Genomic DNA, 23,914 nt, shown 5'->3' with positions numbered 1-23,914 from the left:
TGACGAGCCAGGGAGGAGCTGGCAAGGCTGACAGCCTTCCCATGGCAGTGCCAAGTGCCCCTAGGCCAGGCACACCCAGAGCTTTTACGCAAGTCCAACAAAAGGGAATTTGCCTTTTGCTGGAGACTGAAACTTGTAAAACACTGTACTGCCACAGGCTACAAAGCAGAATAATATGGGAAAAGGAGGAATCGTGGTAATCATTCCTCAATATTATGAGACTATTCTTGCCACCACCCAATTGCTATGTGACAAATAAGGGAGCAATGTACCTAAATTACACAGTTGGTGTACGGCGTTCCAGGGTTAAATATGATAAATAGCACACCAAAATTTTGTACCTGGGTCACAGTCTCTGAGCCTGGTCCCTCAACTGCAGAGACACGCAAGAGGAGCAAATCTTCTCATTACCCTGCCCAGCACTGTTCAGGCACTCCCTGACTGAAGATTAAATAGCTTTGACGTACACGCTAATGATATTCTTCCAGCATCCTGCAAGCCCTAGAGTCCCTAAGGCATGGAAAATATATCTGAAACCACCAGTGTATTGGTAACAGTCAACTCTTGCTTCTGGATAATCTTCCCAAAGACCTAGGCAACCAGAAGAGCCCACGGAGGGTACCAGATGTTAATCCAAGGGACAATTTCCTGACAGCACCAATCAAACACCTCCTTATCCAAATGCACCATGGCTGTCAAGACCGGTGCTACACGGCCCAGCATGCAAGCCAGTGGGGTTTTTTACCACTAAGTTGTGATAGCTTTACAGGTAAACTGACATGCAGATTATTTTCAGCACAGGAACAACTTAATGAGTAACTGAAAGAAATAAAATAATCTACTTCAGTGAAAGGGTTTCTATATTAAGTATGTTTTACATTTATGATTTAAGCATGCACCTGACCCAAAGCCCAGTGAAAGACTTCCCTGGCTTTGGAATAAAGCCCCACTTTTGCTCCAGCGGGACCAAGAGCGACAGAAGGAGAGCGCTGAGTGTAACCTGTGCAGGAGGAGTTAAGGTAGCACTGGTAGCAACCCCAGCAGGGTGAGCAGGCAGCCTAGGTATTATCCAGGCTGGGAAAATCAACAAGCAGTTCTTGCAGCACCTGTACACCAGAGCTGAGCTAATAAAAACAAATCCCAGGGAATGTCAGCTTATGACAGAATGGCTCTCCCTGAGATGAACAGCCATTTCCTCCCTTATTAAAAACATCAGTAGAAGAAAACAGCCGCCAAAGCGAGCTGCCAGCAGCAAAGGACACATTCCTTGGCCTAATCTGTCCCTCCAGGAATGGAAAGAATAATATGTTTGGGGGTGGAGGAATAAGCAAGCAGTAAATAAAAACACAATGTCATTGACTAGCTTAGTTATGACCGCCTGGTGCCTGGTGGGAGCTGGCAGTGTGCTGGGCTGGGCAGAGACCCAAGCGGGACACGTTTGAACCCCTGTGCATTGCTGATGGTGCTCCTTGGATCTGTACCTCTCTGGGGCCATGTGGGCTCCCTTTGCCCTTCTTCCCCCATTGCTAGTGTTGGGAAAGGATTACTGCTACAACTTGGCTGTAATGTTTCATGGCTAAGAAGCAAATGGTTTTGTAGATTTGCCAAAAGCATCAGCTGGGCTACATGGACCAGGAGGAAACCCCAAGGGCTCCTACAGCATGTCTGGGCTGGCTAATGGCATTGTCTGCTGTGGCTATGCAAGCACGAGAAGTTTCAAGGGGGCTTTCCCCTGTCTGTGGCCAAGAATGATATGAGTTGGGTGGATCCCACTGCTTTAGCACTCATCCTCTCCCTTTTCCCCAAGGATGCACCAAGAGAGGCAGGCAGCCCTGTCCCACAGTGGACACAGCAGCTGTGGGCCTGGTACATACCCCCACAGTGCTCTGCAAAGGCAATGCTGTCATGGGCACCATCAGGTCCTAACACAGGAATAAAGAGAGCTTAATTACCAGCTGAAGCCCCTGTGCAACATCACTGTCTTCTGACTACAGCCATTCAAAATAAGGCTCAGATGCCTCAGCAGTCCTGTAAGGTTGTTTAGCCACTTTTCCTCTCCCTCCCCCAGTCCTCAAAGTTGCCTTCATATTCTGCACAGGCCACACAGACCACCTTCCTCCTCCTTTGCCTTCCTTGATAAGATGAAGGCCGTCTAGAAGTATCCTTTCCCACAAATTTCTCCCCCAAATGCAACATCCTTCCAGTGACTGACAGAAGCAGCAGCCAGAACAAGCTGCAGAAATCCCCACGGCCACAATGAAGTGATACGGGGGCAGGTACGCACAGAGAAATGCGTACAGACCTCACCACCCCACGTGTTACAAATGCTGCTGTGGATGCAGCATATGACAAGAGCCCAACGTTTCCATCATACTCACCAACACCACTGCAACTGAGATGCAGTTGAGGTGAGATCCAGTTCTGTAGAGGAGGGGAGGCTTAGGACAACAATTGCATTCATCATCCTGCCCTCCTGTGCTGGCTGGATCTAGTAAAGCAGCGCAGCTCTGGTTTCTCATAAGGCATCTCCAGCCCCAGAAATGAGATACAGGGGCTGTGCCAAACTCAGTGTAGACATCTGCCCAGGCAAGCTGCTGGCTGGTTAATTTCAGTTCCCAGAAAAAATCTGGTCACAGCATCATCAGCTTCTGCTGATGCACTGGTGGTCTTACGCAGTCTGGTGCCAGGAGAGAGTTCAGACATGGCTCCACCACACCACAGCCAATACCTTCACTTTGGTCCTTGTGTTCACCCGCTCTCAGCCAGAAAGGAAGGAGGTAGCAAGAAACAGGGCAAGGCTTAGCACCTGCCTATGGGAGCTGCTGGATTTGCACATTTTAGGACAGAGGATCAGGAAACCCTGCAGAGCAATGCTGTCCCCATGCTCTGCAGCACAGCTCTGCACTGTGCAACTAGCCCTGGCTCACAGATTGAAGAGTCAAGAAGTGTGATGCTAAGCAAACATGTACCTGTTGGACTGAGGGGAAAGCAAGCTGTGGCTAATAAGCTGCTGTGTGCTCAAATTTCTGACACCTCTAAGCGCTGAGCTAAGAAACTGCAAATTCAAGGGCTTGGAGTATGTGTTTCTGAAGGCAGCCTCTAAATGTTCTCAGGTTGGACACCCAAATATGGCTACCTGAGATCCAGGTGAATGCTTTGGGGAATGCAGAGGCAAGGACCAGTGAGACATCCAGCATGACAGAACTAGAAACAGTAAGACAAAACTAGGGCTCAACCCAAACCAATGTCTCAAATTGAGGCTGGGGAACTCAAGGAACTCCCTGGAGCAACTTACTGCCCACCTACACAAAAAGATCAAGGCCTGTTACCAACAGTTATCAATTCTGAATTAACCCTACAGGCATAGATTTCTTGACCTAATAGGTATATTTGCCCTAAGGTATAACCAAATGTGCTGTTTACAACTCCTTGGGAGTTCATCGAAGTCAGACTTTTGTTCCCAACACAACATATATAACACAATAAATACAAATACTGCTGTATTTTGAATTTTAAAATCTCATTGAAGACAAGCACATTTAATAACTTTTCTGCTTAATTAAAACTGTTCTTTTTCAATAACATTTTAGAATAAGTTATTTTTTTACATCGTGTAAATATTTTTTTTTTTTGGAGAATGAACCCCTTTGATAGTACAAAATGAGTTGTCTTGCAAAATTCATTACACAGCGGTTTCAGTAATTTCATTCTGCAGTTAGGATGTTTCTGCAGTCCTGCACACACTTATGCTTTCATTCACTGCTCTTCAGTCCCACAAGTACTAATATATGGGTAAGCCAGCACTGCAATAACTTCAGCTTGCTCTTTATATCTGAAATGGCTGTATTGCTTTAGGCAATGGACCACTGCATTCCATTTAGACTTCATATATTTTTATTCCTTTCTCTCCTTAGCTTGCCTTACGCTTCCATTCCCCAAATAATTAGCATGGTGTAACATGTTTGTAGGATAGAATAACATCCGAATGCTTCCAATTAATTTTTACAGTTAAAACAGCTTTCTTTTTCCCCCCTCTTTCTTTCTTTCTTGTTTTATTTATTTATTTATTTTTAAAATAAGAGTGAGCTCTGGCATTCACTACATACTGATAAGCAACATTTATCTACCCTGAGGTACCTTTGCTTATTCTGTTTTGCGTGGGTTTTTTAATTGCATTTTCCCACCAGCTCTAAACATGTTTTCTGGCTGCATATTTTTCCCATGGTACATTTAAGATGCATCTGCTATAATTAATATAATGCAAAGTGCAAGCTTATATGAGAAACAGCTTGTAAATTTTGAATAATTCTGCAGCAATTACATAGGTAGAATAGTTTATTTAACTATGGGCTTTGTCCCATGGCATAGAAACCACCATGTTTTTATAGCATTAAATGGTTATAACAAATATCCTATCAATTCGAACAATAGAGAGATATTTTACACAGGTCTCATCTACGTTAAACATATCTCATTATTTAACAAAATATCTGTAAGACTGTAATACTTTTCTGTAAGAGGTCAAATGAACTTCATAGATAATGAAAACAGTGATTTGTTTCCATGTCTTAAAATCTCTCTTCAAATGGAGGTTCTCATTTTTCCTGGTAAATTGTCTGAAAGGGCAATGAGCACTGCTGGTCTGCAAGGTCACCCCTTGCCAGGAGGATGCATCGGCAAGGTCCAGCTCATAGGTCATTACGGTCCTGCTGTCCTCTTCCCATGCTAGCTGGGGCTCTGACAGCAGCTGGAGGGGCACCTGCAGGTTTGCTTCATCACTCTTCCCAGCAACTATGAGTCCTGACCGTGTGCGCAGCAGGCTCTTGGTCTAGGGCACCATTATTTACCCCACCGAAATATACGAGTGAATAAGAAACTCTGGGCCCAACTAATTTTAACAGGCAGAAAGCATCTTCAAATTAAAATTGCCTCCTCTTAATCGGGTACTGTCCTATTAAGACTAGAATTGATCCCAGCAACTTCTGCTCTTGAAGCACACTAATAAATCCCTGCCACCATAGTCAGCCAATGTAATTTTCTGCCCCTTTGGACAAAGACATATTGCTGTTTCATGCTAAAGAGCCAGACGGCCATCAATCACCTCCTCAGTGGTGCCACCTTCCAGCTCAGCGTTGCCACATATACTCTGCTAATAATTAAATCCCAGCCTGTAACTCACAGAGTAACCATCGAGGTCTCCTCCAGAGAACACGCTCTTTTGCCATGCTACCAGGGAGGGAGATCATTCATGACCAGAAGTGACACTTGTCAAACTGGTGCTGGCTTTTGATTAAGGAGCAGGACTCTGATGTCTGCTTCGCATGATGCCCAGCGTTCAGTTTCATTAGGTGGGGTGCTGTGATTACTTATTACACTAAAGGATGCTCCCTATGGATCCAAAAATCCAACAAACTCAAGTCAGTACAGTATAAGTCTCAATGACAGAAGAAAATTGTTTCTGTTGCAAAACTCCTAAAATATTATTAATTATTATGTGTATGACAGTCCTCTTTAGAGATCCCAGTCACTGGCCAGAGCACTGCTGGAAGAAGTTCTGCACAAGCACGCAACATCTCTTCAAGGACTGTTCCACCTCCAAGAACACTTAAAGGTCTTTGAGGCAAGGAATGCCTTTTCATACAAGCCATGAGACAACAAAACGGCTCAAAAGCATGCCTATGAGAGATGAGTGTGAGCCAGTGAATGACAACAACCCTCATTTATTTCAAAACTTCCACTTTTCCAAATGAGCAGGTGTTCTGCTGCAAACACCTTAAAATCAACTCATTGCATCAGCATAAGGAATGTCATACTAGCCACCCCCCAGGTTTGCCAAGAGCCACACGGCCAGCTCCACCAGCAGACTGGAGCAGGATGGTACTGTCAGGAAGAGCAAGGTGACTAGCAGCTAGAGGGAGGAGTTGCAGATGTTTGCATGGTACGCACCTGCCTTTGCCCTCGGACTGGGACATCGCTAAAGCTGACATGCCAGGAAGCTGTCCGGTTACATCAGTCAGCTAAGTGGAACCAATTTGGCTCTTACAGCAATGATACTTTTGTTGCAGCCAAATGACAAAACATGACCTGAAAGTCTTGAGGGCTCATGTTAACACCCAGAACCACCCACCAGCTATCAGCAGCTGGCTTGGCACTCAGGAGGCTTCCAGCTGTAGCTCTTCCCAATCTGAGCATTGGACAAACTTCTCTTTCCGGAAGATAACACCAGTGCTACTAGTCCAATGGTGCTTGGGTGAAATGCTGTGCAGACAAGGCTGACCAGCTTGCAGTTTAGGAAGAGGCTTGCTCAGCACTAGCCTGTATCTGCACCACGCAGCAAGGATCACCCTCATTCACACCAGTGAAGTGGAAAGCTATCTGCATTTCCCAGGTGCGACCGCTGACTTCAGTGACTCCGGTATATCTGTTAACTCCAGGCAGGTGATAATGAGCCAAAACACCTTTCTTTTGAAAATTCAAGCAGTTGTAGGAAAATGGCAAAAATAGACTTGGACTTCAGAATGGCATTAACCTGTAAACATGTGCTCTGAATAAGCCATTTCTTCAGACATCTCTCAGGATAATGCCACAGTCATTTAATAGCATGTCTCCGGGACTGGTAGTGACTCCTGCAGAACACAAGGGATATGTAATCCTGCAGCAGCAGCAGATCTATCCTGCCCCTCTCAGCTGGCCCCAGCTGTTGTGGCAAATGTGCTGCCAGGCTCCCATTTATTTTTTTGAAGACCTTTCGTCATGTGTGTCGGTGCTTTAATATATATTTTTACTGTGGTTCTTCACATTCCTCTTCAGATTACCAAACAAAACAAAAATATACAAAGGAGTGACACTGGAAGACTATTTGAGAAAAGGTCTTTTAAAACTGTAATAGCTTTTGTGGTTATGCAGCCATGGAAGTGGCTCTAAAATGTTCTACCTGCATGGAAGATGCCAGATCCACATCTAGCTCAGAGCCGTGGGTTCTGCTGCAGTGCCAGGCACATGAAATGGAGGCACTGCAATACAGAGAATCACCAAGCCAAAATCTTTTGGGCACCAGGGCCTTCTCATCTTCTTTCTACAGCAGCTGAGATGTTCTCAGTCAAAGACAGCCAAGACAACTCAGGAAGTGGAGGATCATCTCAACCATTCTCCCATTCTGGAATAAAATCCTGAATGAGTTCACTCCTTCAAGCTACTGCTACCATGAGGAACATTTACTTCCAGGAGTAACTTCTTTAGCTCCAGTGGGGATAGTCATGTGGGAAAACAGAATTACACCATGGACCTAAATGCAGGCAAGGGAACTCGCTGATTATGTACTGGGCTCAGGTAGATGTGCAGTCTAGGCAGGATGGTATAAGGAGCTTCCCTTTTATGTGTAGCTCACTGTCACATAGCGAGATGCAGAGAATATATCTTTTTCCCTTAGCTGGAAGCTGGAGAATACTTTTGGTTTCACACTTGCACCTCACACAAACATGTGTGACAGTGTATCTGCAGCTGCTGCAAGCAGGACACACAACTTGTGCCCCACCAGGCAGGCTTTGCATACTTCTGTCCCACCCCCCCAGGGTACTCACTACTCCCTGGTGGCACAGTGAGGACCCCATGAGCAAGGACCCAGCCAGGAGATGTTCTGCACTGGTAAGCCAAGGATGTGGCATTAGCTAATTCTGCTCATCACCCTCAGCTCAGAGCTGCACATGCCAGGAGCTCAAGGCAGGCTTTATATCGGTGTGACTGTCTCCTGTTTCACCATATAGCAGAAGGAAGATTTACATCAGATGGTTTCCACTGTTAAGAGTAACTGTCACACAACAATCTCCCTGCTCCGCTCCAACTGCAGTAACAAAACGATGTTACATTGGCCACTTTTCCTGCCCACTGCATTGGCAGCTTGTGAATCTGCAATGCTTACCTTAACTTCCACGTGTGCCATGAGGACCGCAAAGTTGGTTAGGTGATTGCAGGAGCATGTGGTGTGTGTCTTGTTAGTTGTCAGGAGGCGACACCCCTGAGTGGACCAATACCCTGTCATTGTACGCTTTGTGTAGCTCCAGAACGAACAGTTCGGATTGAAATTTTCTTCTGACTGCTGCAGGGAAGAAATGAATAAATGCAATAAAAATGACAGAGTTTCAGAAATTTCTAAATGCACTATTTTTTTTCCCCAGAGGCACTTTGTAACTCTCACCCTTTAATTTTGGATAAACAAACACCAGCGGTTTATACGTCAAGTATTACCTGCCGATACCAGAGAAAGACTGCTGCTGCTGCTCTCTTTGCTAATGCAGACTTAGTTCTTTGTTCTTGATTAATTTCAGCCATAGACTAAATCCAGCTCTTCAAAACCAGACTGCTTCATTTGCATTGCAGAACAGAGAAATTAATTGCTTTAAGCAATCAACTTTTGCAATGACTGTGCTTGGCTAACAGGAGGACTAGCTGTCCTCTTTCACTCTAATTCCACTTCCCCCTAATATTCCCTGCCACCATGATAAAATAATATTATGGTGTATTCTAATATAGTGGTAGTTTTTAATTTACAGAATTATGTGTGTCAGCAACTGAGCAATGGGCATCAGCTCAAAGGAAAGTCTTTCTTTACTTTTATTAATGTAACGTAAAAGAGACATTCTCCATAAATAACACAGAGTGCAAAGGAACAAATGTATAATTCAAAATCTAATCAAGGACTGCTGGGGGCCTCACATCAGCCAACTTTTGCATCACTTTGTTTTAGATATTAGGAAAGAATCACTTTTCAAACTAACTCACCTTGATGTGCTTGACAGTAAACACCACAGGATCAGCCAGGTAAACCTTATTGCTGAACTCTTTGTTTATTGCTGCTGTGATGACAGGGGAGTTGACAATGACGGAGTGATTAGTCGACATTGCTTCTGTTCCCAACTTCATGCTGGCATTCTCCGTGGAGAGATAGGTGCCCAGGTTATTGTACAGCACAAAAGCTACTCTGATTTCACCTAGAAGAGCAGGAAAAGGTTAGATATCCAGGTCAGCACGGTGGGTGTGGGGTTTTTTGGTTTGTTTATTTTAGGTGACACATCTCTTCTCTGAACCAACGTTAAAACTTCTCTGAGAAAATGTGAAAGGACCAAAATGTGGCATATGAAACTCACCTTCCACCAATCCCAATGAGCACCACGAGGTGCAACAAGCAGCCCATGGATAAGAAGGCCAGAGCTGCCGTTCTCAACAGATTGGTCGGAAAGAGACAGAGAAGGTGGGCTTATTTCTGGTGGCAGTGGGTACAACTGGCTCCAGAGAAAAAGGGGCCAGGTGGCCCATCTCCCACCTGACATAACACTTTATTCTCCAGGCTATGCTTTGGAAACGTGTTTGGTTCCGGCCTGTCACGCAGATGCAGTGTAACACTGTAATTTAGTCCATTAATAAATTAAGACTACCTCAGAAAAGTGTGGGGACAAATCTTGGAGAAGGAATCCAAAACTTTCCAACACAAATCCAATCTCACATGAAGGGTAAAACAAAACTGCAAATATTTCATTTTAAAACATATTTATTTTCTTAATTTGCCAATCAGATACCCCCTCTTCCACAAAAACCCCACCATTAGGGAGCCTGCAGAAAACTCAGGCTACCAGACAATTGTTTTTATCTGAAACCATCCCGTTTGCCTTTTTTTTTGCACATTATTTCATATCCTGTAAAGAAGAATTTAATGTGATTAGTTTGCCTTTATATGTACTAGTTGGAGGGAGGTATTCTTTTGTTTCTATAGGAATCACCCCAGCTTCTGAGAAAAGTGAAGCACTGATGACTTCAAAGGTCCCTCCCGACCTAACTCCTTCTATGATAATTTTACTTCTAGCTCTTTGTTCACATCGGGGCAGGTGCCAGGCTGGTGCAAATTGATGGCACTCTGCTGATTTGACCAGAACTCCAGTGATACCATGCTTAGAAATACAGACTTCCCCTTCCTTGCTGCCAACACAGTTTCTCTTTCCCTACAAATCTCCGAAGCCCACTAGCGGAGTAAAACTCCTGCACCCTGGAGTTGTGCTGCGCATCTTGGGCTTCACACTGTCTCTAAGAGAAATACTTTTCTTCAAATCCTACTTGCAAAAGTACCAAACCCCATCAAGGAAGCCAATGGCAACACTTTCCTTCTGAACCACCAGACCAAACTTGTCTCTCAACAGCTTAACGCATCTGGTCTGGCTGTAATACCACCCTATTACTCATGTTTTCCCTACAGTTATCAAAGCTCATACTAGAGCGCTTTCCCACTGCACACAAATTAAATTTTAAAGGAACTCAGAAACAGGAGTATGTTGGGCCCATTGGTAGAAAGCCGGGGAGTTTGAAATCGGTCTATAGCAGGGCTGTAGAGATCAACAAATGTGTCTGCTCAGATTCCTGGTCTTGAAATAAATGGCTTGGCAGCATGAAGACTATTCACATATAAGATCATCTTTAATTTATACTATATCAGGAGGTTCACAAGCTTCAGAGAGAAAGGCATTGAAGATTTAGACTCATAACAGCTAATTGACCTTTTCTGCCATGTTTGCTCATTATTAATATTTGCTACTATTGTTTCTTCCCTCTCGCTTTTCAGATGTTTGTATAGTTCCCCACTGTGAAGCAGTGTACTCAAACAAGCCTCTTATCCCATTTGAAGCCTCCTATTGCAGATAACAGCAGTTAAAAACACTTCTCTGGACTCACCGTTGTGCTCCAACAGCCACATCATTTAAGGGTCTGATGCATCTTTACCAGCATGTAATACTTTTGAAGGCTGTGAATCACTCAGCAGTAACATACATTCACAGTCAGCCAACTTAGCTCGCACTCAAGGGCTTGAGCAACTGACACTACTGTTAATTTAAATATTAACATAGCAATTGATTGTATACTTACAACTGGTTAAACATAAAACAATGCTTAAAGCACAACTGATTGATGAGGTTGGTGCGGCTAGAGGTGCTGGACCTACCATTTCGACCATTTTGTTTCAAGGTATTTGCTGACAGCTGAATGGCACTCCCATGGCCCATGTTCTGGGGAAACTTCAGATCTTCCAGATTCCCATCTGTGCTTAGTCTCGCAACTTCCAGCTCTGTTTGCAAGAGAGACCGACACTAAGAAAAATCTTTACTGAAATAATCTTTGACATGATACCTCAAAGCTACAAAATGGTATTCCAGACCATTTGAGGGCAGAGGTATCAACTTACGACGTTTCATGCTAGACTGTGTTCGGGCTCCTATTTCTTTTTAAATCTTTGCCCTGAAGAAGTTTTAAATTTAATTTAAAAAAAAAAAAAAGAGTGCAAATAAATTCTACTCTCTGTGGAAGACAAAAGACAACCAGTTCTTGTAAACAAGAACCTCAGGATATTAAGGACAATGGTTAAAATGAAAATCTGAAAATGCTAGTTCTTTGCCAGTGGCGATTGGTACTTTCTGTTAATGTTATCAGTGCTTGGGATCTATATTCATAGAAATAGAAAGAAGAGTTGCTCTCATTTTACATATGCACAGCGGGAGTGCTCGTTCTTTCCATAATGCTTGTTTTTTAATTAAAATCAACAATCAGCCAAATAAAGACACAAATTTGTATGAAATGAAACACAATTGCATTACAATGAACAATCTCCCTGTGAAGCGGTGCACTCATTGCTCTAGCACAAATTTTGCCAGGAGTAATAAAGGCAGGTTAGGTGCTCATTTCCCATGGGTTTTCAAGGGTAGAGAGCTGCCTCATCCCTTTAGGCTGTTTTGGAAAGACTTTTAAGCCCTTCAGACAATGGGCCAAGACATATCCAACAAATTGCTCTCCAGTTAATCTAGGGGACAAGACTAAAGCCAGGTTTCCCAGCCTTTACTCTCCTTCTGGCTGCTCTCAGTATTTACAGGATCTGTCCCTTACGGATGTTGTCAGTGTTTTCCCGGACAATGTCTGTCTTCAGCAGGTTATCAGCCAGCACGAAGGCACTGTCCTCCACGGTGTCAAGCAACTTGGTGGCTGCACGCTGCTGTTCGCTTGCGTTCAGGTCCCTCCACGCATTCAGAGCCTGTGGCTGCAGGAGGTTGTTCACCGTCTCCACCATGGCCTGCAAGGGACAGGGATCGAGTGAGAAAGGGCTCTAGTGAACCTAAAGCACTATTGAGACCTTTGACATATGCTCAGTCCCATCCTGCACACACATCGGTTTATAGGGAGAGGACAGCATCTCACTTCCCCACCCACCGGGGCAGCCTGCAATGGAGCTAGGCATCATTTATGCCATTGGATGGGAGAGGGAGGAAATGTCCATTTTATTCTAAATGCAGGCTGGCAATAGCACTTCCCTGCTTCTGTGATCAGCAGCTCTGGGCTTGCAGTAAGAAGGAATTAGGGGGTTGGGGGCGGGGGGGAGATGAGAAAATCGTTAAGGAAACACGCACGAAAATAGATTTCAAAAACCATCTGTGAAGCAGGTTGCTGATACCTGCAGCACCAGAATTCACGAGTAGGGCTGGGGCACTCAAGAAATGTATGTAGTATCTGCAAGGGCTGTGCTCCTTAGAGCGCTTCCCATCACATAACCTCTGGCAGGCAGTCATGAAAACACAGAGATAGTTGAGTTACACAACTTCATCCAGAGAAGCAGCAGGTGCCTGTAGAGATTTAGTTAAGACACTACATTTCAAATCGCTCCATTCAGGAAGGAGTCAGCCCCATGGTAACAACTTCAGTCCCTCCTGTGGTGCACCTTCTGCCCTGGGCTGCCACGCACAAAGAGCTCTCCCATGGAGAACTTCCCACAGGTTAATCTGGATGTGCATCCAGGATCGCACAAAGCTGCACTGGCTTCCTGATTGCAAAATTACAGCAGTTGAGCCTACCCAACCTGAAGGTTTTGCTCAACCCGAACTCTCCAGCTTAGTTACTAATCAGAGCTGACTCAAGTACTTTCTCACTAAAGTTTTTTAATCAAACCAGCTGTATCAGTTGGTAGAACTGATTGTGCAGAGGAAAAAAAAAAAAGGTACTTTGATTGTGCTGGTTATTGTCTAGCCACCAAGCTATCCTGACCGGCAAAGAAACACTTCCACTGCCAGCTAATGCTGACTGCAGAAATCAAGATTCCCTTTTGAGATAAGCTGCTGTTCTTAATAATCTTCTGTAGGCTAAATGCACGGGCATCGTACCCACACCTCTGTTCTGCAAGGCAAGGACAGTCCCATGGAATTTCAACACTGTAAGCCTAAAGGATGCCTCTTGGTCTCACTTTCATGACAATGCTTCAGTATTTACTCCTATTTCTAAACCCACCTGCACAACATGACCTGTGCAAAGAAGATGCAGCATAGCTCATTCTCCAGCAAAGCCCTCAGGAGGAGTGTTACAACAGCAACACATGGCACAGAGAAAGCAGGGCATCCTGACTCACTCACCAGTCATGTTCAGATACAAATGTGCAACAGGAGAATATCATCATAGCAAACCAGAATTTGACTTTATTGCTATATCCAGGTGACCTTCCAAAAAATTTCAATTACAGCAAGGTTCAAGAAGCAGCTTAGACAGCTAGACATGCCACTGCTGGTGCTTTTAACCCCAGAAAAGACATTTCACTGAGATACTGGCACGTGCATCTTCATCCTAAATATCCTTCAGGTTGGAAGGTTCCTCGTACTACCATGGCTCCTATTGGAAGACTAAACCAGAATCAGACTCCTCTGACAGTACAAAGCTCCTACTCACCAACCTACATCTATTAATGATCAATTAACTCATTTGTTCTTGTGCCAAGCTTCTCCTGTACCTTAAATAGATCTTCCCCAGTCCCCTGATTAATAGACAACATTTCTCCTGAGCCTTACAGTTGGTTTCCCAAAGTATGGAGCAATCCATGGTTCAACCACTGAAGCAAATCAAAATGGCTGAAAATCTTGTCCTCTGGTGCCACTGCAAAAGTATCTTTGCTATCAAGCCTTTACAATCCAGGACAGGAACCTCACTCTCATTTGCTGTTAAGTGGAACTTACTAACCATAAATCAATTTCTTAAACTGATTCTTAAACTGATTTTTTCCTATAGAGTCTAAAAAACATCTTAACACATTTAGTATGTGCACACAAAAAGCTGGCTGACTTTAATAGTCAAGAAGAAACACATAAAATCCATAGTATTTGGGGGGTGTGTCTGTGTTCAGCGTTTTAAACTCTGGAAGCTTGATCTCTGTAGCTCTTAATAAAATTCTGTAGTTTACTTTGGTAGCTTATCTCTTTACAGGCAAAAAGGAGGTAGCATTCTTTTCCAGTGACCAAAAACCTTGACTATTTTGCTGTGCAGGTTCTCCACAACATGGTGTTTTCTTGCAAAGATCTTTTAGGCACAGAAAGTAGACAATGAGAGTTTTTCTCCCCTTTCAATGTTACCCTGCACACTACAATTTGCCTTACTTCCATTTAGCACAGCTACTAATGTTGTCTTTAAATCTCTGCTAGAACAACATCCTGGATACTTTTACCAGTATCTGAATGGTGAAAAGAGTCTTTGCAGCAGATCCAGCTCCTGGCTCTGTATGGAAAGGTAATACTTATTTGTCAAAACATGAAACAGATGCTGAAATATTTGTGTTACAGTGAAACATCTGCTGAAAAGATTTTTCTGAGGAAAAATCATTCTAGCTAATGTGTTTTTTATTTATTTTTTGAAGTGTGTGCGAAGTTTGAGAGGGAACACCAGTCAGGCCTAATGTGCCACTTCCCGCACAACATGTACTCCACACCCAATGGACGAAGTGCTGGTGAGCATCCATCCTCTTGAAGTGACTAACCTGAAACCAGCCACTTCATACCACCTTGGATCTGGGGGCTGACACAAAAGTTTCAGAAATATTTCCAAGGAATCTGGGCCAGGTGCTTAGCATGTATCTGAACAAAGCTGGTAGATTGTCTCCATTGGCACTACATCTGAGACAAATTCAGTCCATAGCTTTTTCCAGAGGGTCACTCCCCTCACCTGTCTCAGTGCATTAATCAGGTGTTCCCTGCATTATATTTCTGAGTGCAGCACTTCATTATGCCTGAGTGCTGTGGGCTGAAGCCAAGGAGACGAGGTGCTAACGAAATGTTTGCATTTTGGACAGGAGCTGAGGTAGGTGTTTAAATGAAACAAAACAGCTGTTAAAGCAACTGTCTCTTGAGACAAAGATGCCAACTGGGAAAAGCTGGGCAGGGGAATGGGAACTGTGGGAAGGCAGGCACACAGAACAAGCATCAGCTTTTGCATTTAAGCTGAGCTGTCATGGTTTAGGCTGGTTTGGAACCCGCTCCCATGACTTTTGTGGTCTGCTGAAGCTCCAGCACAGAAGCAGCAGCAGTGCCAAGCTCCCAGGGAACCCTCACAATGAACAGCAGCAAGAGAGTTAGCCCTGATGGAGGACCTTTAAATGAAGGTGGCATGAGATAGGTGTGCTTGGAAATCAATGGAATGATAGGTTTTACCTGTGATCCCCAGTGATCCTAATAAAGGTGGGGGCTTTCAGAGGGAGCCAGGAAAGTTCTAAACTAGTTTCATCCCACTTCAGTTTCAGAATTTAACATGCAGCCAAGCTGGGAGCCCAGACGCTCTCTAGTTTCTCTCCCCATTGAAAGCAGAAGGAACTACAGCAAGTATTACCCCCATTTAGGTGTCCCAAATCACATGAGATTAATCCTGTCCCTGAAGAACACAACACCTAATAAAGGATGCCTCATGGCTACCTCATTGAAGACCCTGTCCTTGCTTCCCAAGCTAGAGGACCTCCTCTCCTGTGGTTTTCTTTTCTTCCCCTGCTTGATCCCTCTTCCAAATGCAGCTCAACTGGGTGAACAACTTCCAAAGCACCCTTGTGATTCTCATGCAAAATAAAAATGTTGGGCTTGGAGCCCAAACATACCTCAGCACCACCCCACATATGCACAGTGAGAAGGACAAAAGTAACTCAAATGACATCAAGGGAAGGCTTTCACACGGCATAGCTTGCTTGTTGGTAGCCTTGGTAGCCTAAGATCAAACAAGGGAAGAAGGGCATGGCAGAAGGGAGCCCAGAAGGAAGGCTTTCCATCTGCCTTTCTACCCTGAGATATGTAGGTGTAGCTGTATGCTGCCTGTGATGTCAGGGTACCTATACATGCAAAGCCAACCCACCTAAATACAAGTCCATGAAGAGCAACCATCGTGGGTCAGAGACTATTAGACTCGGTGGACCTTTCATCTCTCCAGCAGTGGTTACAATTGTACATTGAGAGAAGAGCGAGAACATGCCAAGCATAGAAAACAAATCCCATGATGGTGATCCCTTCCATTATGTGGTCATACAGCACCACAGAGTGTACATTCAATGTAAATAAATGTTAGTAACTTGCAGATGGAGATTTTTTCCCCCAAATAAGGGCATCTGCTCATGGTTTCTTGCTTTTGTTCTGAGGTGACAAAAGTGAAACAAAATGTAAACCTACCTCCTCAGACACTTACAAATTGGTATTAAAAGATGTATTGTCAAAAGGCAACTAATTAGGAGCCTTACAGTAATTATACATTACTAAAAGGCCAATTGTACATATCACATTGATTTCCTTTGTGACAGCTACTTAATGCCATAAAACTGAATTCTTCTTGTTCATTTATTTTTATCTTTTCCTCCTCTAGAAGTGTCTGGTGAGAATATATGGCTATGTGACACACAGTTTAAACCTAGGAGGGGAGTATACAGCCAGTGATACCACATTTATTTATTTTTCAACGTACCAACATCCAAGGCACTGCTCTTTGACAAAAGCAGATACTGTAATGTAAAAAACTGTCTTTAATTGGGAGTTAACACTGGAAATCACTAAGAGATTAGCGTTAGTTAGATGTACTCATCCCATCGCCAAATTTGGGATCAGACTGCAATGTGCTATGGTGCCTTAAGTACAGCAACCCAACCTTAGAAAACCAGCAGCTCTCCTACAGTTAGGAGCTCCCTAAATGTTTATTGTTCATTTTGGCCTCTCGCTGAGCAGCTGATGGAAGAACAAAAACCCTAAGAAACTTATGACTGGAGAAAATACTGCTTCATGGCAAGTGAGTACCAGCAGGCCCTACAGGGAACATTGGTTGAATCCTTCTGCTGAGTGATCTTCAAATACTCAGTTTGTCTTTCCTTACAAAGGAGCACCTCCTAAGAGAAGACTGAACACAATGTATACATTATTTTGCATGGAACCTACATCAAGGTTTTACGTCCTAGGGCAGCTTCGAGAGAATGAGGACAGTGGCATAAGGCATTAATGCACCACTTTGGCAATGACATCTCTAATTACAATATCTTCATTTTTTTAACTTTTAAAGCCCTGTGTAATACTGCTAACACTTGTCTTCCTTGATCTCACCGGAACATTTCATGCAATGTGCTTTCAAAAATTAGGGTAGAGCTACAGCAACAAGGCTGTGCTTTGCATCAGTAGACTAAAATCACAGCTAGTGCATGAAACAAGCAGTGCTTGTACAGCTACCACTGTACCAAGGCCATTTGCTGGCACTGCCTCAACAAAAAACGTTTGCCTATCCTTTCTGAGAACAGCAGCGCTAAGTCTGTAGAGTGAAATCACAGAGAGAGAGCCTCAGGCTGTGCTTATGGTCTGAGGTTCTGGTTTTGCCTGAGGTCTCCAGGTACTGCTCCAAAATAAGTGCATCATCTTTATTCAAAGCATGCAAAAACATTACTAGCCTACTTTTTAATAGCAGCTTGACATTTTATGGCAATCAGCAGAGGAAAAAAAGCATGAAAACCCTTTCAGGTCCACAGTGCACAGTGAAAATGAAAAACCCATCAGAGAGCAGACGCACTGAAATGTGGATATGGTTCAATGATCACATTATGCTTTCTTCCTTTTTCTTACTGGAAAGCAGTGCTACTTCAAAAAAGCTTACCTGCTTCCTTGTTCAAGAACTACTGGTGTTGCTCTGTATTCATATGAAACACCCAGTGCTAAACCAAAACCTTTTCTCAAGCTATCAGTATTTGCAAGCCTCCAAACTAATTGAGTTAAAGGCACAATCAATGCCATTGATGGCAAGTTCTGCTGGAAGCCGTGAGATTCTTGCCTCTGGCCAGAAAAAGCACCAGTACAAGAGAAACTCCCATTAACTCTGAATGGACATGGTGCAGCCAGAACGGCCACTTTGGAGGAGAGAACCAGCATGAAAGCATGGGTCTGGGCATGCAAGGAGCTGCTTCTGGCAAGTTTATTGCATTGAAAGGGATCAGCTAAGGAAATTATGTGTCTTTTTAGAGTGGCATATGAACAGCACGACAATCCCATTCTGCAGGGGTCACCAATCAAACTGGAACAGTCATCCATTCTGTGGGACTTCAGGTCAAAAATAGATGCCTATGTCATTTCTTCAGCTCCCAAAATACGTAAAATGTCATTTTGGCTAAATGTTGGCATTAAATCCTACTTCTTAGCTGAGAAGTGCTTTCAAATCTGTCTGACAAGGCTCTTCATCCTTTCATCGTTTTTCATCTTGTCATTTATTCTTTTAATTCCAAACTAAAATTTCTCTCAGGTTAAAGCCTAAGTAAGCACACTGAAAACAAATTCCTACAGGGAAGCCCAGCCACTGTCTAAGGCTTTTTGCAAAGCAGTAAGGTCATCACAACACAATTATAACATTCAATAAAACAGACAAACACATATTTAGATTGAAACTTGCTGGATCACAAGTGCTTAAAAATAAATAAATCATCAGAATATCTGCTGGCAATCCCTGCTTTTTCCTTCAAAACTCAGCCAGAAGCACTAGCCTACATCTAATACCAGAGTGGTGATTGGCAACTGATGGTACCAGTTTTGGTGAACTGAGCCAAAACCTACAACTCATGGCAAAGGCAAAAGGAGAACTCCTGACCTTGCAGATAAATTTCTAAAATTACTCCATAGATTCAGAGGAAAATCTCTAAAGAAAAAGCACAAAAATCTTCTCTTTTCAAGTCTAAATGTTTGTGCTGTGGATACAGGAACTATACTGACTCAGAAATGGCCTGAATTTCAGCAGCACTGAGAACTGACTGCAGTGAGAAGAAAGGCATTGACCTTTATTAAAATTAGGCCATCTACAAAATGCTTAACTACGGAATTAATGGTCTTGCGCTAGGCATGCAAGGTTTGCAATCTTGGCTTTGAACTACCAATAATCTCTTACTGGGACCACACAAAAAAATAGGAGATCTGAAAAATATAACAAGGTTACAAATTACAGGTTATGGTTTTGCTTTGCTTAGTATACAAGGAAGAATATTTTAAGGTCAGAAGGCATCTGTAGGACTGAAATAAAAGGAATTGATTGGGAAGAAGGAAGTAACATATGATCTATTTCAACTAATGAGATCTTCCCCGCAGAATAAGCTGAGAACTGCATTTATGAATCATCTGTATTTGCTGCCCTACTGTTCGGGATATGAGACTATACAAGCAACCGCTAGAGTAATTACACTGGGGAAGTGAGCAAAGCTGTAGCAAGAAAATAAAATGGCCTGCAAACAAGAAATGCCTCTTTGACACAATATCCATAGCCTTCAAAGGAACTCCTAGGGAGTCCGTGAGACTCATCCTTTCCTCCAACGGTCCAAATGAAAGGGACATCTTTCACTGACCTCTGCGGCAATTTGCACTGAGCCTTTTTACCCGTGCCACCAGATTCCATGACCGATTCAGACTAAAGCAGAGTAAACACACAGCAATGTAGAAAACGGTAGATTTTCTTCTGAGTTTTGCTATGTTACATGTGAGCACGTAACCTTAGGTGTAGCTCAGTTGTAGGTAGAGGAGTAGGTGGTCACCTTCCTTTTTAGTATTTATGTGAAGAATTTCAGAGTCCTGTGACAAACCCAAGGCTGATGCTTTGATCCTCTTCTCCCCTAACAACAGGCTTACCATGGCAGAAACATGCAGTGTGGGGATTTCTAGTTTCACTCTTGCTGACACAAATCAAGTGCAGGTTTCTCAAGCTGTGAAGTATATTAAGTTCACTGAGTTTTAACAAAGGGCTACCAAACCGCAGAACCCTGCTGCAAGTCACACTTCTTTCAGATGTCCTTTTAATTATATTAAATGAAAGTTTGGGGCACTTTGATGCTGATGGGCAAACATCTCGATCTCTTGAAAAAGCTGCTAAAAGTACTCCCTGTAGCTATGGTTAATATACGGCATTGTATGCACACTGCTAGCCAATTTATTCCAGCCACTTTAACAACGGTACCTCGCCTGACAGGCTGTGCAGAATAGCATCAGGAGTCGAGCAATGCACATATCATTAGAGGACTCTGAAAGTTGTTTGACATGCACTGCAGAGCTCTTTGTCATACAGCCAATTAAGTGACCAAACAAGGAACTCGAAAATCCTCATTAGTTTGCCCCTTTCTATATAAATGAAGGTTAGAGTCTTTCTTGTCACAGGCACAAGAACACAAGTAAACACAGCATAATTCAATTTATGCTCCCTCTCAGAGCTACAAGTTTTTTTCGTTTAGTCTTCACAGAAGTTGGGACCAGCCATGCAAGCAAGAGAGAAGTGGGACAAACAAAATTAATCCACTTTAAATAGTACTGGCTAAGTCCCAGATGCACCTTTTATCTGCTGAGAGGTACTAGGTTAGCAAAGAGAAAAAAAAAAAGTCTCTTATACTCAGCTTTAAACTTAATGCCTTGAATCCTCTGAGGAAAGCCTTTCATTTTTTTGCTTAGTACAGCAATTCAAACAGCCCATGTTACAAGTGTGAAGCGTTCAGAAAACTTCCAGGAGAACCAGAAGGACACCTCTGCAACCACCCACCACTGCCTGCTACCTGGAACCTGCCAGCAGCTCCGTACCAGCTTCCTCAGTGGCTCCAATGACACCTGCACCCAGCAGCTCTTGTGAACTTCAGACTGGGTGGCACCCTCATAATCTTCACCATTTGCTGTACAATCAAGCCCAGAATTACAAAACAGGGCAAGCTGATTTACAGGACAGCCTGGAGGATGGCAGCAAACACCATTAGACCAGGAAAATGCTGCAAAAGCAACCCTGCTGTGTCCTTCCACCTTTCTCGCAAAGCTGCCACTCAGGGGTGGCACCCATGCGGCCACCCGTCTATAGTACTCACCAGCCTCCAGCTTGAAGCCACCAAGACTGGATTTAAAAATAAAAAGTCATAAAGAACGGGAAGCCTGTGAAGTTTTTGTCTTCTGAGATCTGCATCACAAACACAGCACGCAATTTCACATGGGAAGAGACTGTTGGCTGGCACCGCAGGGAAAGTCATTGGCCTCATGATGCCCCGGAGCTTCAGCCCAGAAATCCAAGCGAAGCAAGGAGGTAAGCTCAGATTTTGCAATCAGGTGCAAATACATTATAAAAAGACTCTGCATGCCAGGATGTGGCATGAGTCTTTATTAAAGCTTAAAGTATACAGCTACTAAATCTTACTGCAAAATTCTCTATTTTTCTTCCCCATATTTAAGCTCTCCATGTTCTACGGCCTCACTTATTGCAATATTAAAGTATTCAGCCTTTTGGGGTTTTTTGCCCCCCTCTTTACTACTCTACCTCCATTCTCAGAGGCCAGGGGAATCGTACCTATTACATTTTAAGTTGGGGAGCTGTGAGCACATGCCACTTGCTGAAGGGCACAGAAGAAATCTGTGACACCAAATCCAGTTTCACAGCCTGCAGAAGACAAACATTTTGTGTTTTCTACAACTCCAGTGCTTCAGTTTAAGGGGGAATGCCTTTGGAAAAGGAACAAACATCAATTCTGAAAAAATTACAGAAAATTCATACCAGCTTACATCACACAACAGTCACAAAACGAAGCTATGCTAATCAAATGCGTCACCCGTTGTGACTCATTCTCCCACACGATGACTTTCCCATCCCTTTCCCAAATTAGAGTGCAAGAACGGTGTACTGCAGAAAAGTGGGCATGTGAGAGATGCAGAACTCTGCTCTCCAAAAAGCCATGCACTGGGTCCAAGCTTTCCCTAGCTAACAGAGCACCTTTCCAAGGCCACTCACCCCATCCATCTTGGAGATCCACATAGGTCAGCTCAGCCTAAGTAGACTCTTACTATCACAAATTGAAGCCCATGTGACAGTTTCTTAAATAGTACCGTCACTGAAAAATCTCTCAGCAATTCTCCAGTCTTTATATTAATACGCATTTATCATGTCGTCTGTTGGATTGGTTCCGGTTGGATTTTTGAGACAAAACTAATGAATTACCACACACGCAACTAAAGGAGTAGAATTCGTAACCTCTATCGCTAGTAAATAAAATCCCTGAACTTTTAATTCAACAAGTATTTTGACACTGCACAAATTAAATCAATATTTGTTTTAATTATAAAGTTATCCAGAGCGATGAGATGATAATATGATATGGCATTCCCAGTCTCACATTTGAGTAATTCACAAAACTTTCAGATCCATTTAACATATTTTTTTATATTAATTAATTTTGGGCTCAAGAGGACTTTACAGCCCAATCGCTGCAGGGGCTCTGTCGTGTCTCCTTTAGACAGCCCAAAGAAAAACATAAGACTGATTTTAGCAGGTTTTGTCTTAAATCACCCTCCTTCACCCCAAAACGCACCTTTTCTCAATTGCACTTTTGATATTTGCAATTGCTGGACATCTCTCATGAAAACTTTGCACCCACTTTGTTTTGTCTAGGGAACACAGGACTGAAGGTACATTTCCAGTCATGTGAGCCAAATTTATTCAAGGATGCTCTTCACAGTAATGGGATCAGCACAAGGAGATCATGTCAGCAAGTTTGAAAACTGTTTCTCTGCCACCAGCAGCATATTTCCCAGTGACTTCCTATCTCCCGCTGACTTCACAAAGTCCAGGATTTCATCATTTAAGACTTGTTGAAATATCTCTGCTGAATTGCCTTAGCCAGCCCAGACATTTCACTGCCTGGTAAAGGGTAAGTGTCCTGTAACAGGAATATCTGCAGTCACATTCAGCTGTTACTACAGACAAACTTTCCTTCACAAGATTTTCTGATTACTTTAGCTACACGATTTTCTGAATGGAAACATGCTGCATGAAAAACACGTCCAGATACATTACTTTACTTCCATATAATACAAAGCAGAGCTGGAAAGGTTCAATTAGGTCATCTAATTCATTCTTCAAGCCCTCCATTACAGGACTGCCCTCTTCAATATAATTTACCAGCTTTGTCCATATTTATAACAAACAGCTCACGCAATGAGCTTTCATCAGTTTTTGTCTACTAAAGAGGCAGGTACATGATTAATGTTTAAACACACAAGTACCCTTTCCAAGCGAAAGCAAAGAAGTCCTTGAAATTAAGGGTAAGCTGAAGTTTGTGCAGAATATTCAGGCTTTATTCCATCAATCACAGTTTTTCTGTACAGTCTATTAAACTCACCATCCACTACTGTTTGAAAGAAGATGAAAAGACCACATGCATTGGCTCTGTACAGTATGCCTGTGCAGGTAGTGGAAAGGAAAACTACGGGTCAGGTAGCAGCCACAGTCCCCAACAGGTCCATGGTCAAACCAGCCTCACCATGTTTCCAGTGGTATCAGTAGACAAGATAGCTAGCTTGGGAGTGAGAGTTGCACTGAAAAATTCCCTAAATTCCTTCACATGCTAGTTACTTTCTCTGGGATCTTAAAAGAAGTCACTCCAGACAAGGGGCGTGTGACTCTATATCTCATCTTTATCTGTTAATGCATATGGAAGGGAAAAGGTGACTTTTTCTCATGACCACATCCAAAGGGAAGGCAGACAGCTTACCAGTGCAGAGGGGTTCTGTTTTACTTTTAATGTCCCAGAAATCTAAACCATCTAATCCCACATGCTAAATGAAATATGCGCTCACCA

General features: G+C 43.3%; 1 protein-coding gene across 9 annotated transcripts in view; it reads right to left on the bottom strand.

Moving 5' to 3' along the window:
- Positions 1-23,914, bottom strand: part of ADGRL3 (adhesion G protein-coupled receptor L3) — a 359,731-nt gene that overhangs the window by 88,833 nt on the left and 246,984 nt on the right. For all 9 annotated transcript variants that reach the window (XM_080378662.1, XM_080378666.1, XM_080378664.1 and 6 more), the window contains 4 exons: positions 11,920-12,103; positions 10,985-11,107; positions 8,779-8,987; positions 7,919-8,095 (listed from right to left, as the gene is read on the bottom strand). In XM_080378662.1, the coding sequence (XP_080234788.1) occupies positions 7,919-8,095; positions 8,779-8,987; positions 10,985-11,107; positions 11,920-12,103 (693 nt within the window). The remainder of the gene's footprint in view (positions 1-7,918; positions 8,096-8,778; positions 8,988-10,984; positions 11,108-11,919; positions 12,104-23,914) is intronic.

This window comes from Falco punctatus, assembly GCF_963210335.1.
Source record: "Falco punctatus genome assembly, chromosome: 1".
NCBI lineage: Eukaryota > Metazoa > Chordata > Aves > Falconiformes > Falconidae > Falco > Falco punctatus.
Note: the sequence above shows the minus strand (reverse complement) of the source record. Positions and strands in the feature narration are given on the sequence as shown.